A 19134-nucleotide genomic window follows, 5' to 3' on the forward strand; every position below is an offset into this window, starting at 1 on the left:
TCCTTCTTGTTGTAAAGCAATCAACTGTGGTTCAATGAATATTTATTCAATAATTCAATGATAATGTAATGAATAATGTAATGAATAATTAAATCACCGTGCTCTATCATGGCTTATGTGCTCAATCATGGCTTATGCCTAATCTTCTTTTTGTCTAGCAATCAGCTGTGGTTTAATGAATAATGTTTATTGAATAATTCAATGATAATTTAATGAATAGTTTAATGAATAATTAAAACACATTGGTGTATCATGGTTTATGTGTTCTATCATGGCTTATGCCTTGCCTTTTTTTCGTATAGCAACCAACTGTGGTTTAATTAATAAGCAAACCACAATTTTAAATAAGCAGCAGGCAAGACTTCAGTTTTCATACGTTCCTTGTTATTGAATTATATTCTTTAGTGTGCTTCTTGGTGTTATTTTGCAAAAATAAGATTGCTGAACGCACACCTGCTCATTCTTACCTGTTGGCTGCCTCGTGCATACATTTTTTTTGGAGCAGAACTGGAGACAGAGGAGGGAGAGAGAAAAAAAGAACAAGGATGACATATTTTCATCAAGTGACTAGACATTGCTGGGAGGGTGTTGAAAAACTCGAGCGAAACAGATCAAAGCCACTATTCTTTTTTTCCCCCTGGTAATCTAAAACTCGGTTTGCTTAAGGCAGGAAAGAGAATTTAAGCTCTAAAGTGGAAGGATGAAAGAGGTACTCAAATTTCAATCTGCAGATACATTTTCCTCCCCTAGTTCAACCCTGCCGGTGTGCGGGCTAATTGCTTGTGAGTGGAAAGTGTCCTTGAAAAGCCTCTGCATTTTGCAGCATTTTCTATAGTTTGGGGAGGGGGCCGTTGGGTGGGTGGGCGGGCGGACCGGAGAGGCAGAAGGTGGCGTCTTGTTTTGAAACCCAGGCCCACGTGACCAGGGACCCTGTTGCTTTAAGCCCCCTTGGAGGTGCCTGCCTGCATGGAAAGGCTGGTTGTGTGCGTGTGTGTGTGTGTGTGTGCGCCGCATTGATTGTGGAGTGAGGTAACCACAAACATCGCCATCTCCAATGAAAAGAATCCAAGGTTTTAACACACAAAACAACTGCCGGGCAGAGCGTTTGCAATGAAAACACACACACACACACACATGCACACACTCCCTCCAGAAGGAGGTCTCCGATATCAGAGAAGAAGCGAGGAGAAAGCAGAGAGCCATTCAGATACAGACCACCCCCCCACCCCATTCTCCCTCCCTCCCGCTTCCGGCCAAGACCGTTCTCCTTCCATCCTTCCTTCAGTCCCAAACTGTTCTCCTCCACGCCTCAAATTGAAAAACAGATTATTGGTTGCAAGGTAGGTCTCAATCATTCCGTATTTTCCCCTAACTAAGAGAATAACAGAGTTGGAAGGGACCGTGGAGGTCTTCTAGTCCAACCCCCTGCTCAGCCAGGAAACCCTATGTCATTTCAGACAAGTGGCTCTTCTTAAAAACTTCCAGTGTTGGAGCATCCATAATTTCTGGTGGCAAGTTGTTCCACTGATTAATTGCTCTCACTGTCAGAAAATCCCTCCTTAGTTCTAGGTTGCTTCTCTCCTTGATTAGTTGCCACCCATTGCTTCTTGTCCTGCCTTCCGGTGCTTTGGAGAATAGCTTGACTCCCTCTTCTTTGGGGCAACACCAAAGGGGCAAATATTGGAAGACTGCTATCATGTCACCCTTAGTCCTTCTTTTCATCAGACTAGACATACCTAATTCCAGCAACCGTTCTTCATATGTTTTAGCCTCCAGCCCCCTAATCCTCTTGGTTGCTCTTCTCTGCACTCTTTCTAGAGTCTCAACATGTTTTTTTTTTTTTAATCGACGAGAGTCAAGACTTTTCTCCCTCTGTCCGTCATCCCGATCCAGACTCTTCTCCCTGGATGGATGGAGACAGGCAGCTTGGAGAAGGGAGGGTTGTTCTATCTGCAAGATGAAAGAGAGTTCTCCAGCTGTTTTTTTCCCCCCATGGTAATTTCTGCCTTGGGCTCAGCTATTCTCGAAGCCCGTTGCCCGGTCCTTTTTGCATATTAATTAGGGGAGAAGTACATGCAAATGTAAAATAGCCCCATTGAGCGGGGCTGAGCCTCAGCTGTTCTTCTCCTTGTTTAAATGCTCTGCAGCTTTAGAACACGGCCTTTGATGGCCACGCGAGGAAAATATAAAAGGCGCCTGTTAAAAATACATCATCTCTCCCTTTCTCTTCGGACACAATTTAAATAATTGCTGTTGAGGTGGATTTCTGCATTTAGTTCAGCTAAGGCCGTGCTGGGGGCCACTTTTTCAAAAGTTGGAGAGAAACAAGACACATGAATTAAATTAAACGCATTAAATAGGGTTGCCACGATTATTCCCCGTGAATTTATTTTCTTCTCATATTAAACATTGAAATTTATTAGCGGCTTCTGGTGGTTAAATCTTTTTAGGGTATTGGTGACTCTTAACAGATAAGCAGAGTTGGAAGGGACATTGTAGGTCATCTAGTCTAACCCCCCCCAGTGACTCTGGGCATCAAGTCATGTACCTGTGTAAGGTGTGCGTGTATTTTTAGGGTTGTGTCCTATGTTTCATTCAGGAGCGCCAGGTAAAATAAATAAATAAATACATACATACATACATACATACATGTATATGTATGTGTATATATATATATATATGTGTGTGTGTGTGTGTGTGTGTGTGTGTGTGTAGTTGTGTGTGTGTGTGTGTGTGTGTGTGTGTGTGTGTGTGTATTTTTCTCCCCCGCGCATTTCTCAGCTCGCGTGCGTCATTTAAAAGTTGTGCTTTTGCACCCAACGCTAATGAGACAGCCATCAACGTCATGGGGCCAAAAGCTGACTAACAACGTTCACCGAGTCTTTAATTGGCAGAGTAGGGTTGTCATTAGGCAGTGATGAGGACATCTGAGGCCCTGGAGAGATGGGTTTTTGGCATGGCCACTCGAGCTTTTTTTGCAGCTTTGTCCTTTTGTTGTTGTTGTTCTTGTTGTTGCTTTTTTTGGGGGTGTGGGGGTGTGGAGGGGGTAGTTATCCAGGGAGTTGCCAGCCTCTTCAGCCCCACTTGGTTGGGCTAGCACCCAGCGCCTTTCCGCCCCTTGCGAAAGACTTCTTTTGTTGTCGGCTTCTCTGTTTCTCCTCTTTCTATCGGAAGGTGGATGTTATCAGGAAGTCAGTGTTTGTTTTTTGTTTGTTTTACTGTACCTTAAAGTTAGGTCTATCCCAAACTTTTCTCCTTTTAGTTAAGTTGAACTGAAGTTTGAATAGTTTAAAAAAGCTGCCGGATGCTAAGGGCTGGGATTCAGTTTCCCATGCTTGACCAAACTGGGAGGGCATTTCATTCCTCTCCACCCCCCTGCCCCCCAGCACATCAGACTAGAGCCGGAAGGGACCTTGGAGGTCTTCTAGTCCAGCCCCCTGTTTAAGCAGGAAATCCTATACCATTTCAGACAAGTGGCTGTCCAGCCTCTTCTTAAAAACCTCCAGCGATGGAGCACCCACGATTTCTGAAGGCAACTTCTGTTCCACTGGTTAATTGTCCTCATTGTTTGGTACTTTCTCCTTAATTCCAGGTTGCTTCTCCTCTTGATTAGTTTCCATCCATTGTTTCTTGTCTTCCCTTCTGGTGCTTTGGAGAATAAGTTGATTCTCCCTCTCCTCCCTCCCTCCGCCCATCTGTATCTCGTGCATCTATCTTATCTATCTATCTATCTATCTATCTATCTATCTATCTATCTATCTATGTCTGTCTATGTCTGTCTGTCTGTCTGTCTGTCTGTCTGTCTATCATCTACATATATCTGTCTGTCTGCCTGTCTATCTATCTATCTATCTACATACCTATCTATTGTCTACATACATCTGACTGTCTGTCTGTCTGTCTGTCATCTACATATATGTATATGTATGTATGTATGCATGTGTGTGTGTGTGTGTGTGTGTGTGTGTGTGTATATATATATATATATATATATATATATATATATAAAATATCTACATACATCTGTCTGTGTCTATCTATCATCTACATACATCTGTCTGTCTGTCTATCTATCTATCATCTATCTATCTCTATCTCATCTATCTATCTATCATCTATCTATCTGTCTCTATCATCTACATACATCTGACTATGTCTGTCTGTCTGTCTATCATCTACATATATATATATATATATATATATCTCATCTACATACACCTGTCTGTCTGTCCGTCCGTCCGTCCATCCATCCATCCATCCATCCATCCATCCATCTCTATCCCTAGCTTTTATTATTTTTACCAAAAAACTCGAGTCAGCGAACACATCCAACGCACCTTCTTCCTTCTGTTTCCCCCCATAACAACAACCTTGTTCAATAACCATTTTGGCCCAATTCTTCCATAAATTAGGTGTCAGGCCCAGATCGACTTTTCGTGAGGATTCAGGTCCATCCCGGCACCCTGCATAGCCTCTTGTCGTCGTAGCCTTCGAAGGAGCTTGGCTGCTTTCATCTCAGATTGTGCCTTAAACAGGCCGAGTGCTGTATAGGTCGCAAGGTTCTGGGACGTGATGCCGCCCATTTTGTGCGGGAAAATGGCGTAATGCAAATTTTCTTCTCCGGAACCATTGCTTCCTTACGCTTCTCCTACTCTACTGAACCCATCCAGAGGGTGTCATGTTGGCCACAGAAACGCCGGTCTTTAGAGAACGACTTTGGTTCTTAAAACTGAAAACATGAAGCCAAGAAACTATGCTTTGGATTTTAACTGTAAAGCACCATGGGCTACTGATTATTTGGCTGGGTGGCCTTTGTGCCACGCCCCTTCGGGTCATCACAGACGCCCTCGTGGCCCCTGCAGTTCTTGGACCTCATGCTTGGCTTTCCGTTCCAGGTACACGTCGGGCGATGTGAAGCTGTGGGACACACGCACCTGGGACTATTCGGCCCCCATCCTGGAACCGGAGCACGGCTCGGTGGAGCCTGGCCCCCGGCCACATGCCTCCTTTGTGAGAATAAACAGCTCCCTGGCTGCGTCAGCGTACGAGGACGGTATGTTAACAGCGAGCCCATCCTAATATTGTCTTTTAAAAGCTTTCTGGAAATGAAACAGCTGTGTCCAGTTTCCCCCCCCCCCTTCTTTCTTTCTTTCTCTCTTTCTTTCTGAGAGCCATTCTAATCCTCTCTGTACACACAAACACACACACACACATGCACGTGCGTGGGCTCACACTTGGCTTTATGTGGGAAAGTTGGCCGATCACCTTCATTGCATTAGGAGGCCTTGGATCGCGGTGCCCATTAAAGCGATGGGTTTAATTCCTCCTGGAGCTGCAGCTTGGAGGCACGGGTGCCAGGCTGCAGCCCAGCCAAGTTTGTCATGAGGAAACAGCTTGTTTTGGGCTGTCTGGGCTTTTTTGTTTTTTTAAATATATATTTTGTTTTCTTTATTTTCCTCAAGAAGTAGGGAAAGAGGACCCAGTAAGACAAAGAGCAAACCAGATACCGCACTAGAGAGATAAAATGTCTCCTGTCTCTTCCGTTCATACACACATTTACTTTTATTTATTTATATTGTTGTTGTTGTTGTTGTTGTTGTTAAAATTGTGGACCACCCATCTTACCACAGGATGACTGGGCAGCTTCCAATATTAAAAAGTTTAAATCTATATAAATGCTACAAAAATATAAAAAATTCAAAATAGAATAGTTAAAAGAAGACTGCAGGTGATGCTTATTCTCAGTTTATTAAACAGAAAACATTCAGTAAAATACTACCTCCAAATGCCAATGATTGCATAGTAAAACCAAATGTCTCTCTTCCTGTCCTTTCCTTTCTTTTCCTTTCCCTTTTCTTTTTGCTTGCCTTCTCTTGCCTTCTCTATTCCCTTTCCTTTTCTTTCCCTTCCCTTCATTTTCCTTTTTTCCCCTTCTCTTCCTTTAATTTTTCCTTCCTTCCTTCCTTCCTTCCTTCCTTCCTTCCTTCCTTCCTTCCTTCCTTCCTTCCTTCCTTCCTTCCTTCCTTCCTTCCTTCCTTCCCCTTTCCTTCCTCATTCATTTATTCTCTTTCTCATCCATTTACTCCCTTTCCCTTCCCTTCATCTCTTCTGCCTTGCCTTTCCTCCCCTCCCCTTCATCTCTTCTTCCATTCCCTGCCCTTCCCTTCCTTTTTCCCTTTCCTTTTTTCTTCCCTTTCCTTTTTCCTTCCCTTCCCCTTTCCTTTTCCTTTCCTTTCCCATCCCATTCCTTCCCTTCCCTTCCCTTCCCTCTTCCCTTCTCCTCCCCTTTGTTAGCCTTCCCCTTCCATGGCTGGGGAATTCTGGGAGTTGAAGTCCACACATCTTAAAGTTGTCAAGGTGGAGAAATGTTGATCGGGAAGAATATGGATCCGATCCAATATGCACAATGCTCTAAGTGAACTATTTTCATCCCCAAATACCCCCGTTCAAAGTCTAAACGGGCTATCCTGAATCCCTCAGCTGCTCTGACTTCGAAACAAATCTCTTGAGGGACCGAATGCTTGAAGTAAGGGGTGGGGATAGGAAATGATTGTAATCTTACTGTTTTTGAAGGTGTTCCAGATGTTGTAATGTGGCACCTCTAGCAGATATGTGGATGGGGCGCATCTCATCACTGGGACGCATCGAGTCTCATTTATTTAATTTAATGCAATGTAATTTCCTTCTTGATTTGCCATCCCAGACCAATAAAGGTTAAATTAAGTCGTTTTATTTATTTATGACTTCAATTTATAAGGCCGCTTCGACTCAAAAACCGACTCTTATCAGCATGCAATTAAAAACCAATAAAACCCGAATAAAAAGCGGACAAAACAAACAGGAATAAAAAAAAAACCCTCATTTCACAGGGTAACATCCTGGCCTTCCTAACTGGCTATCCATTCAGCAAATCGACGTTTATTTCCACCCCTCTCCCATTAGCAATCTCAATCTGGTAATATTCTCAGACACATACACACACACACACACACACACACACACACACACACATATATCACTTTCCAGCAAAAGACATTTTCATGAGGGTCCCGCAGATGGTAGTTTTGAAGTCCAGTCCGTTTGGAACGCACCAATTTGCAAAAAGTTAGTCTTCAGTGGACAAGCAGGCATCTCTGGGAATTTTTTTAAACATTTCCACAGGAGATGATCTTTTTGTAAATGATGAGGAGGAGGAGGGTCCCCGAAGGCTGCAGGAGGAGTTTCACACACCTGGTTTCATGGATAATTTGATTAAAAAATAAACCCACTGCAAACCAGCAATTCGCTGCTCAATTTCCGCAACGTAGTCTGAAATTGAGCTTCAGGGCCTGCCGAACCTTGAGTGGGAAAGTTATGGGTGGCCCCAACAGCCTCAAATCACCCACTCTTGGAGTCCTAGTGGACAGTCATTTCAATATGAGCCAGCCGTGTGCTGCAGCTGCCCCAAAAAAGCCAGCACAGTTCTAGGCTGCATCAACAGAGGGATAGAATCAAGATCACATGACTTGTTCATACTAGTTTATAAGGCTTTGGTAAGGCCACACTTGGACTACTGCATCCAATTTTGGTTGCCGCGATGTGAAAAACATGTTGAGACTCTGGAAAGAGTGCAGAGAAGAGCATCCAGGATGATTAAGGGGCTGGAGGCTAAAACTTACGAAGAACGGTTGCAGGAACTTGGTATGTGTACTTTGATGAAAAGAAGGGCATGGGGAGGACAGGACAGCCGTCTTCCAATATCTCACAAAGAAGAGGGAGTCAAACTATTCTCCCAAGCACCAGAAGGTGGGATGGGAAGCAACGGGTGGAAACTAATCAAGGAGAGAAGCAACCTAGAACCAAGGAGAAACTCCTGACAGAACAATTAACCAGTGGAACAACTTGCCTCCAGAAATTGTAAACGTTCCAACACTGGACGTTTTTAAGAAGAGATTGAACAACCATTTGTCTGAAGTTGTGTAGAGTTTCTTGCCTAAGCAGGGGGTTGGACTAGAAGACCTCCAAGGTCCCTTCCAACTCTGCTATTGTATTCTAGTTTATTCTAGTCCAGTCCATTCTCCTTCCTCCTTCTCCTCCTCCCTATTCTGTTCTGTTCTACTTTGCTCCGCCCTGCCCTGCCCTGCCCCGCCCTATCCTATTCTACTCTTATCTTCCCCAAATTCCCTTTTTCTGGGAAAAGGTGTTGCCAGGGCCCGGGCTGTGTGATCCGATGTCCCTTTCATGACTCCGCGGCCTCAGTCATGCAGGATCAGCTGCGAAGAAACCAAAGGCTGGGCGGAAAACCGTCGAGGCCAGCGGGCGTCTTCCTCCCTTGCCTGCCGTCTACCCACCCACGCCTGGGAAGCCTTGGCTGCCGAATCCACAGTTGGGATGTTTTTGAATTCCAACTGACCATCTTTCTGCGTCTCCTGCCTCGTTTCCCCGTTGTCAGCACTGGCAGGCATCCAGTTCGATTCGTCTTCTTTTTTCCTTCTTTTTTTCTTCTCCTTCTTCTCTCTCCCTTTTCCCTACCACTAATTGCCTTCCGCGTTTGCCTTACCCGAAATGAATCAAATCAGAATGCTTTTCCTGGAGCATTAGAAGAAAGCGAGGGAAGAATTTCTGGTTAATGAGCAGATGCTGCTAATGCAGGAGCCGTCGGGGCCGTGCCAGGGCTCCATCTGCTCCAAGCTTGCCTGGGTCTGGCGCGCAGCCACGGCCTTGATGATGTGGGAGGGGGTGGGGGGGTGGGTGAGTGGGGGGGGAAACTGTTTGCTTTAGCCCTCCCACCCTCAACCGTTCTGCTTTGCGCCGCGGAAAGTTTTGCGCCGCGGGAGAGAAGGCTGGACAAAAAAAAAAAACAGCCTTCCCCCCTCATTACTGCATTTGGGTGAACAAAGGCAGGACTTTCCACATATCGGTGAGAAACGTAGTACAGCCACGTGGCCCTCGGTGCTCTCTGAGCTGGGTGGTTTTCTTGCAGACATTTCATTACCCAAGTAGGTAACACCATCAGTGTTAGAAGGGAGTGGGGTTTGCAGGAAGGGAGGAGGAAGAGGACTCTGGGGTCCTTGGTGCTCTCTGAGCTGGGTGGTTTTCTTGCAGACGTTTCATTACCCAAGTAGGTAACACCATCAGTGTTAGAAGGGAGTGGGGTTTGCAGGAAGGGAGGAGGAAGAGGACTCGGGGGTCCTTGGTGCTCTCTGAGCTTGGTGGTTTTGCAGACATTTTGTTATCCAAACTAGGTTACATTATCAGTGTTCATGATGTTAGCACTCAGCCCTGATGGTGTTACCTAGTTGGGGTAATGAAACGTCAATTCATAACAGCCGTGTTACGTTGGCCATCAGAGAGGAATTGTGTCAAGATACTTGGGAACGGCTTAGTGATTTGCAACTGGAGTTCCAGGACAAATGTAGAAGGTGAATCTCACCATCCGGGCTGTTCTCAACACAACCTTTTATTTAGCAAATGTTTGAAGTGACAAAAAGTGACTTACGAGCAGTCCTTGCACTTAACAATAATCACACGGTATGTTTGACTGGGGTCTCCAAGTAAAATTCAAAGTCGAAATCAGTGGCTGTGGAACAAAGTTTTAACGTGCAGTTTTTCCCCCAGACCGCTTTGGGCTTCAAAAGTTGGCTTAATGGCTCATGAGACTCTTCTCTTTTTTTATAAAAAGGAGTTAATTTGCTTCCGTGTCGGGCGGCTGCTGTTCCATAGGCATTCTTATTTTTTTTTAAACCAGCTTAGTTGTTATTTACCTTTCAAACAATCCAGACAATTATCATTAGGTCTTGAAGTAAAATTGGAATAACCCAACTCCAGGCGGCCTTACGACTCCTTTGGGGCAGTTTCATTCGGGCCTTTTTGCATGTTGATGGAAGTCTAATTGCAATTTTGGCACCGTGTGCACAAAACGAGCCGGCTAATTGTTTAGGCAAATAGATTAATTTAAATATGCATTCCCTAATAAAATAATAAAAAAACACACGCGCGCAAAAAAACCCACCCCAAAATGGCTTCTTCGATTGTGCTCGCTCCCCTGACGAGGCCCATAAATATTTAGAGGCAGCGCCATTAAATAGCTCCTGAGATTGCTGGTGCTATTTCGCCACGTGGAAGTGCTTCATGGGCACAGAAATAATCCTTACCAAAGTGCACATAAATAATCCTCTAAATTTGCTGGGATGCCATCTCATTATCCTTTTTCTTGGCTTTGCTATCTTTCAATGGAGGGAAGAAACATTTGCAACTCGGCAGGGGTGCCAAACCAGCACTCCCTGATGTGGCTTTAATCTAACTTACAAGGAACTCTTGACCTCTCTGTATTCAGTCAGGCGAAGATTCTGTGGCCCAACTTGTTAACCCATCCGGCGTTTCACATATGAACCCAGGTGCTGTGAGTTCTGTCAATCGTGCAGGTTGAGAGAATAGAAGAGAAGAGAATGGAATGGAATAGAATGTAGACTAGACTAGACTAGACTAGGATAGGATAGGATAGGATAGGATAGGATAGGATAGGATAGGATAGAATAGAATTCTTTTATTGGCCAAGTGTGATTGGACACACAAGGAGTTTGTCTTTGGTGCATCTGGTCTCAGTGTACATAAAAGAAAAGATACATTTGTCGAGAATCATAAGCTACAACAATTTATAATAGTCATAGGGTACAATAAGACTAGAATAGAATAGAATAGAATAGAATAGAATAGAATAGAATAGAATAGAATAGAATAGAATAGAATAGAATAGAATTCTTTTATTGGCCAAGTGTGATTGGACACACAAGGAATTTGTCTTTGGTGCATCTGCTGTCAGTGTACATAAAGAAAAAATAAAATACATTCATCAAGAATCATAAGATACAACACTTAGTGATAGTCATAGGTTACTATAAGCAATCAAATCATACACAGGTTACTAATACGAAATCGAAACATACTAGGAAACAATAAAACAATATAAATTGTAAAGATACAAGCAACCCGGTTGTAGTCATAAGTGGGAGGAGATAGGTAATAGGAAGGATGAGAATAATAATAAAAGTACAGTCTTACTAAGTAATTTGACAGTGTTGAGGGAATTATTTGTTTAGCAGAGTGATGGCGTTCAGGGAAAAACCATCCTTGTCTCTAGTTGTTCTGGTGTGCAGTGCCCTATAGCGTCGTTTTGAGGGTTGGAGTTGAAACAATTAATGTCCAGGATGTGAGGGGTCTAGATATTTTCGCAGCCCTCTTTCTGACTCATGCAGCATACAGGTCTTCCATGGAAGGCAGGTTGGTAGCCATTGTTTTTTCTGCAGTCCTAATTATCCTCTGAAGACTGTTGTCTGTCTTGTTGGGTTGCAGAGCCAAATCAGACAGTTGCAGAGGTTTGAGTTTATTCAGTAAACCATGGCTTAAAAAGCCCTGGCTTGGTACAGGTAGTCCTCAATGTATGATCCCCATTGAGTACAAAACATCTGTTGCTAAGTGAGACATTTGTTAAGGGCATTTCATCCCATTTTACAATCTTTCTTGCCCCCGTTGTTAAGTGAATCATTGCATTTGATAACTTGGTAACTCGGTTGTTAAGCGAGTCAAGCTCCCGCATCGACTTTGCTTGCCAGAAGGTCACAGAGGGGGATCGCGTGACTCCCGGGACACAACAACGGTCATAAGTATGAACCAGTATATCTCCAAAACATATTTTGTGGGTGATTTTTGTCCTTGTAGGGCTGGCGGCTGGCTTTCAGGACCATGGAGAGCAGCCTGGTAGGAAACTTTGAGGATTGCTTTGGATAGATAGAAGATTGAATTCTTTATGGGCCAAATACGATTGGACACACAAGAAATTTATCTTGTTAGACAAATTTGAAACATTGGAAAAAAGTTTCTTCCCTTCCAACAGAAAGATGCCATTCTGGAGACTGGAGAGTCACTCCTGCCTGGCAAAAAAACATTAAAACTTATTATTGTCATTGAGTTGAATCCGGCATAATAAAACGAAGCTGCCATATGTTAAAACCTCAAGTTAAAACCTCATTTCCTGCCCCTTTTCTTCCACTGATGGGTTTCCATTGAGCTCATGGCTTACAGTTCTATCTCTGCCTCTTTCTTAACTCTCAGTGCAGTTTTTAATTTCTATGGGGGCACCCAATAGCCAATTCTCATTGAATAAGAGTAGAGAATTGCTACTTAAATAGGTTGATTTAATTGAAATGGGATAGTTGTCCCAAAAGATGGATTAGATTAACAGGGTTGGCAGGGACCTTTGTAGGTCATCTAGTCCAACCCTTCCCAACCAGACAGGAGACCCTACACCATTTCTGACCGATGACAGTCCAATCTCTTCTTGAAAGCCTCCATACATAGATATGAGGATGGGGGGGGGGAGATAGAGATAGATATGATAGACATGGATGGATGGATAGATAGATATGATATACAGATATAGTATAGGAGATAATGTACTATCCAACTATTTACAAAGTCTGCATTACTATTACTATTCATCTTATCATCATCCTTATCACCCATCTCCTCCCACTTGTGACTGTATGACTGTCACTTTGTCGCTTGTATCCTTACGGTTTATATTGACTGTTTCCTGGTAAGATACCCTGTACTCTATTTTCACCATTTTCCCCCTTTTTGGCATGCAGGGTCAGTGAAAGTGTGGAGCCTGCTGGTCGGTTCTGAGCCAATCCACCGGTACCAGCACAACCAGAAGATTCAGAGTATGGCCCTTTCAACCGAGGGGGCCACGGTAGCGACGGCAGCCGGGTTCCAGGTCAGAGTGGAAAGTGCCAACGACAAAGGATACTGGGGGACCCTGGCAGAGTTTGAGATTCAGAAATGGGTGAGTTCTCTTTGTTAGCCGCAGGAAAAAGCCCTTTCAACGTGTCGGATTACATCACCTTGGACCAATTAGTGAAGATCAATGCGCCGAGCGGGTGAGGGAACAGAGATGCAGCCCAGAACGAAAAAGAAAGGAAGGATCGATGGAATATTTGTAATTCATTTTTCTTGCAGACATTTCACTACCCAACTAGGTAACGTCATCAGTGCCAGAAAGGAAAGGGATTGGCCCTCTGTCTACCTATTAGGCGGCTTGCCCTGTCAGTCTTGGTGGGAGCATCCTTGGTGGTTCCTTGCTTAGGCTCTTAGCTTTTTGTCTGATTTGGTAGTATTAGGGTATTGTTTATGGCAAGAAGAGAGGAGAGGAGAGAAGGAAAGAAGGGAAGAAGGGAAGGGAAGAGAAGAGAAGAAGGGAGGAAGGTGAGGAAGGGAGGGGAGAAGAGAAGATAATAATAGAAGAGTTGGAAGGGACCTTGGAGGTCTTCTAGTCCAACCCCCTGCTTAGGCAGGAAACCCTACACTACTTCAGACAAAGGGTTATTCAACGTCTTTTTAAAAACTTCCAACGTTGATTGTTGGTCTTAGTGCTAATCTTGGTTTTGGTCTTAATCGTGGTTAATCTCCTCTGGGTTTTGATTGCTGGTGAGGAGGTGTTTGGGTCTTTTTCTTTGATTTTTGATTGGAGAAAAAGGATCAAAGGAAGTTCCCTTAGGTGAGTCCAGGTGGTTGAATCCTTCAGCTGAAGAAAAAAAAAGTAGATTATTCTGAATGGAGATGGAGGTGCTGGCTGGTCCATTGCATCTGGACTCTGCCAGGATGAGGTCATCTGTGGTAGTGGCCAAGCTTTTCGCTTTCAGAGGCACTCTTTCCTCAACGCTTTCTTCTAATAAAGGAGGATATTTGGAGCTCGGGGTTGAAATGAGGGGTCCTTCATTTGGGGCTCTCTCAGCGGTGGGTTTTCTTGCAGAAAACAGGGCTCATGATATTAGCACTCAGCACTGATGATGTTACCTAGTTGGGTAATGAAACTTCTGCAAGTAAACAGCCAAGCTCAGAGACTGGCAAGGACGCTACAGTCATTCTCCTCTTCCTCCTCCTCCCTTCTAGCACTGATGATGCTACCTAGTTGGGTAATGAAGTGTCTGCAAGAAAACCGCCAAGCTGAGACCCCACAGTCGCCCTCCTCCTCCTCCTTCCCCACCCCTCCCCCTGTCCTCCTCCTCCTCCTCCTCCTCCTCCCCCAACTCCCTTCTAGCACTAATAATGTTACCTAGTTGGGTAATGAAATTTCTGCAAGTAAACAACCAAGCTCAGAGACCAGCAAAGACCCTATAGTCATTTTTTTCTTCTTCCTCCTCCTCCTCCTCCCCCTCCTCCTCCTCCTCCTCACCCCTCTTGTTGGGTCATGAAACAACCAGGCTCAAAGAGCACCAAGTACCCCACAGTCATTCTCCCCCTCCCCTCCTCCAACCCCCCTTCTAACACTGATGATGTTACCTACTTGGGTCATGAAAAGTCTGCCAGAGACCACCAAGCTCAGAGAGCACCAAGGACCCCTCAAGCTTTCCTCTCCCCATACCCGCCCTCTAACCCGTTGAAGTAACAGAGTTAGTAGGCATGGTCCTATTGAGATGCTCATCTTCCCTATCCGAGAGAATTGGAACTCGTGACATTGAAGGGGAAAGGACCGCTATTTCAATGTTTGGGGGAGAAGCGAAAAGAAAAACGTCGATGGGGGAAGATGTCTTGAGACTCAATTCTCTCTTCAATCCATTACCTCTTTTCAGGTCAGCTTGCTCTGTCTCGTGCCCCAAACTTCGGGCTGCCCAGCTGCCGTAGTAGCCGCTGAGGACGCCATTTACGTCTTGAAAGAAGGAGAGCCCGCTAAAGTCCTGCATTGCGTCTACGGCCAGCCCGTCACATGCCTGGATGTCTCGGCCAAGGAGGTGGCATTTGGCGTCAGGGGCTTCGGCTGGCTGATAAACGAGACCAACAAGGTACCTCAGGCCTTGGGTTCCATAAAACGTTTAACTTTGGCTTCTTTCTGTTGCATTTGGATTGATTGAGAGCTATTAAGCCAGTGGTGGTATTCTGCCGGTTCGGCCCAGTTCAAGCGAACCCGTAGTTAAAAAAAAAGTCACCGTTCGGCCAAACCGGTAGTAAAAAAAACAGCTACCGGTTCAGCCGAAACCAGTATTGCTTTCTTTTTTCCCCCCCGACGATTAGCTATGCCCGGACCACCTTCGCTGTCTTACTGATCCACTCAGGAGGCTTCCCTGAGGCCCAGGAGGCAAAAAAAACTGGACTGTAGTGGGGGTGGCTGGGTGCTGCAAAGAAAAAGAAAAAAAAAGCCACGCCCCACCCAGTCACATGGCCACGCCCACCTAGCCACACCCTCAGAACCGATAGTAAAAATATTTGCATCCCACCCCTTGTATTAAACAATGGAACAGCCAGAAATTATGGGTCTCCTCCATCATTGGGAGGGTTTGAGGCTAGACAGTCGTTTGCCCAGAACGTTAGGAGAATTCCAGTACTGAGTAGTGGTTGGAGGAGAAGGAGTAAGGTATAAAGCCTTAGTAAGGCTACACCTAGAGTACTGCATCCAGTTTTGGTCACCATTCTATAAAAAAAAGATGTTGAGACTCTAGAAAAAGTGCAGAGAAGAGCAACCAGGACGATGAGGAGACTGGAGACTAAAACATACGGAGAACGGTTGCAGGAACTGGGCCTGGCTAGTCTAGGGAAGAGAAGGACCAGGGGAGACAGGAGAGCAGTCTTCCAATAGTTGAGGGGCGGCCACAGAGAGGAGGAAGGGGTCAAGCTATTTTCCAAAGACCTGAAGGCCAGACAAGGAAGTAATGGATGGAAACTGATCCAGGAGAGATTCAACCCTGGAAATAAGGAGGAATTTTCTGACAAAACAATCAACCAATGGAACAGAAGTTGCCTTCGGAAGTTGTGGGAGCTTTATCCCTGGAGGCTTTCAAGAAGAGACTGGACTGCCATGTGTCAGAAATGGTGTAGGGTCTCCCGCTTGGGCGGGGGGGTTGGACTAGATGACCTACAAGGTCCCTTCCAACTCTGTCAATCTGTTAACCTCTAAAGTTCCTTCCACTTTAACATGTCTCGTTTAGCAAACGGAAATGTCAGGCTCGTCAGTCAAGGACTACCTGTAGACTGTAATCTCGAAAAGGGAGGGGAGGAATCCTTTTGTTGCGCTCCTAAATGTCTTGGGCTGACCCCTGAGGTCATGATAATATGGGCTGGGGGCGGTTGGGGAGGGAGAGCCTGACATCTCTGCAGCCTGCCTATCCTAAGGCTCGTGGGCTTTGTGTTCCTAGTTAGCGACGCTGCTCATCACAAATTGATGCCCATCACAGCCCCTGTCAAAATCCTGCCTCGTAAGGTATCTGGAAGAGACTTCATCTGGTCCGCCATAGCCTCCAGCAATTCATTTCTTTTCCTCCACCTCTCCCTTCCTAAGCAGGATGAACAAATAATTGGAGCCCGGGTCTGTGCAACTGTTTCAGCAGGGCCTTCGAAATAACACAGGCTGTATCATTATTTACTCCTTTATGCAAATCCTCGTAGGCTGCGGGCTGCTTATGTAAATCAAAATAGCAACGATAAGAAGACGAGGATGAGCAGAATGGGAAAAATTATTTGGCGCGGTGTTCGCAACCTTTGTCTTTTCCAAATCTATGCTCTCTTAGAGCGTATTTTACACACTGATGTGCACTGTTAGAACAGATAGAATAGAATACTTTATTGGCCAAGTATGATTGGATGCACCAGGAATTTGTCTTGGTGTAAATATTCTCAGTATACATAAAAGAAAAGATACATTTGTTAAGAATCAAGAATTGTACAACACTTAATGATAGTCATAGGGTACAATCAGCAATCAAATCATACTAGGAAACCGTCAATGTTAGAGAAATATCGATGCTAAGACCCATGCGTGTTAAGCAATGCGATCTAAAAATGTGTGTGTTAGGACAAAGGTGCGCTAATGTATCGAATGATGCATTAAAGGTACATTAAAATGTGTGCAGTGCAATAAAGGTGCATGAAAGCACACATGGATTTTTCTTAGTATGCTGAATTGGCAAACTGGGGCAAAGGCAAGCTTGCAGCCCAGAAAAAAAATTAAGCAGCTGAATTAAATTGAAATGGACAGCTTCCCGATCCGTAAGTTTTATTAGGTGCACGATTCAGCTCCCTTCATATCTCAGCTTTCTTTTAAACACAGTTCTTCCAGCTACAAATAGGCGGTTGAAAGTTTATGGGCACCACTCGCCAACGTTTTAAAAGACAGACGCTAACTGAATCAATACAGACGTTTGCTTGTTTATTTCCATAACCTCCTCGCTGGCCTCGTAAAGGAAGACCAATAGAATAGGCAGCCTCAGTTTAAAAAGTTGCATCCAACAAATTTCTCGGCCCGAACAATACCTGTTGCAGAAGTGGAGCCCTTGAGTTTCTAGCACATAGCCCTTGAGTTTCTAGCAGTTCATTTAGTGACTGAAATTACAGTGGCGCTGAAAAAAGTGGACCTTTAAAAGTTGACCGTTTTTCAGACTTACAACCATTCCCCGCAGTCATGTGATCAAAATTCAGACGCGTGGCAACTTGACTCGTATTTGTGACGGTTGCAGTGTGCCGGGGTCACCCGATCCCCTTTTGCGATCTTCGGATGAGCAAACTCAGCGGGGAAGCCCGATTCACTTAGTGAGCGTGTTCCTAACTTAACACCTGCAGTGATTCAGTTAACAACGGTGGCAAGAAAGGTCATAAAATGGGGCAAAATTCCCTGTCTCACTTAGCAACAGAAATTTTGGGCCCAACTCATCGGCTTTTAATGATCCCCATAATCCCTTGCGGGTTGGGGTCTCGGCAACTGAATGGAGCTGAATGGTTACTGGCCGGATGCCCTTCCTGTCCCCAATGCAGAGTTATATTCAGGAGATATAATCTCAATGTTCCCAGAGGGAAAAATATCTGCCTCTACTTAGGATCGAACTTACAGCCTCCTGATTGTGAGGCAAGAGCTCCACCTCTAGGCTACCGCACCACTCAAATTTTGGACCTAACTCTGGTCGCAACTTGAGGACTACCTGTAACCGATCACTGTTGCAACCATACAGCGAGGCAGGAGATGCTAACGGCAGGCCAAGGATTTTAGGTATGAAAATATTATTTCAGATTATTTATTTATGGGTTTATTAACATGATTTACATGGCCGGCCACCTTACAGGAGGGCTCACCCAGGGCTAAAAACTCAGCACAAATTAATGTTAAAATACGTCGTGACAACCAAAGACAACAGAAGGCATCCATAAATCGCCATCAGTCTCACAGGTTCAATTAACCTCTCCACCCCATGCCTAGGTAGGCTTCCGTATTTTTAAAGCTTTCTGAAATGCCTGCGAAGTCAGGGCCAGTTGAACCTCCAGAGAATACGATCAAGAGGTGCCGTATAATAAGATTGTAATATCGCTAACTAGTGTGTCTTATTATCCCAAGGGTTGTATATTTAAATAATAATAATAATAATAATAATAATAATAATAATAATAATAATAATAATAATAATACATCCTAATTGTTGTCCCAATTGTAATTGGAGCCCTTGGAGCAATACCTAAAGGGCTACCTCACTATTTGGTAATCCTGAATTTATCAGACTTGGTTGCTACCCTACTTGGAACAGCTTATATCCTCCGACACTACCTGAACAGCTCCTAGGTCCTTGGTTGGACTTGAGCTGTTGAGCTATCAACCAGCCCCAAAGGCTGTGAATCTCACTAAAGATTAACCAATAGTAGTAGTAGTAGTAGTAGTAGTAGTAGTAGTAAAGCTAAAAGTTTCTCCTGTCCAGTTATGTCAGATTCTAGGGGCACTGCTCATCTCAGTTTCTTAGTCAAAGGAGCCAGTGTTGTCTGAAGACGCTTCTGTGGTCATGTCACCGACATGGCTATACGCCACGGCACATGGAACTCTGTTACCTTCCCACCCAAATGGTACCTATTGATCTACTCGCAATTGCATGCTTTCGAACTGCCATGTGAGCTGGAGCTGGAGCAAGGAATGGGAGCTCGCCCCATCTGGTGGTGCTCGGGTCTCGAACCCTCTCCAGCTGACAAGCTCAGCGTCTTCTTTAACCACTGAGCTATTGTGCCTGCCCACCCAACACATTCCTTGCATGCTCCACTTTTCATCCTTGATTCCATCCCTAAGATCTTGGATGAATCTTCAGGTTCTAGTTAAAGAGTCCCTCCAACAACGCAACCACCTTCCAATACAAG

General features: G+C 44.7%; 1 protein-coding gene across 2 annotated transcripts in view; it reads left to right on the plus strand.

Annotated features, from left to right (window-relative positions):
- Positions 1–19134, plus strand: part of FBXW8 (F-box and WD repeat domain containing 8) — a 55791-nt gene that overhangs the window by 20288 nt on the left and 16369 nt on the right. For both annotated transcript variants that reach the window (XM_026718647.2, XM_087913248.1), the window contains exons 5-7: positions 4896–5053; positions 12627–12823; positions 14610–14819. In XM_026718647.2, the coding sequence (XP_026574432.1) occupies positions 4896–5053; positions 12627–12823; positions 14610–14819 (565 nt within the window). The remainder of the gene's footprint in view (positions 1–4895; positions 5054–12626; positions 12824–14609; positions 14820–19134) is intronic.

This window comes from Pseudonaja textilis, chromosome 15 (assembly GCF_049901715.1).
Source record: "Pseudonaja textilis isolate UNSWEBS1 chromosome 15, rPseTex1.2, whole genome shotgun sequence".
Taxonomy (NCBI): domain Eukaryota; kingdom Metazoa; phylum Chordata; class Lepidosauria; order Squamata; family Elapidae; genus Pseudonaja; species Pseudonaja textilis.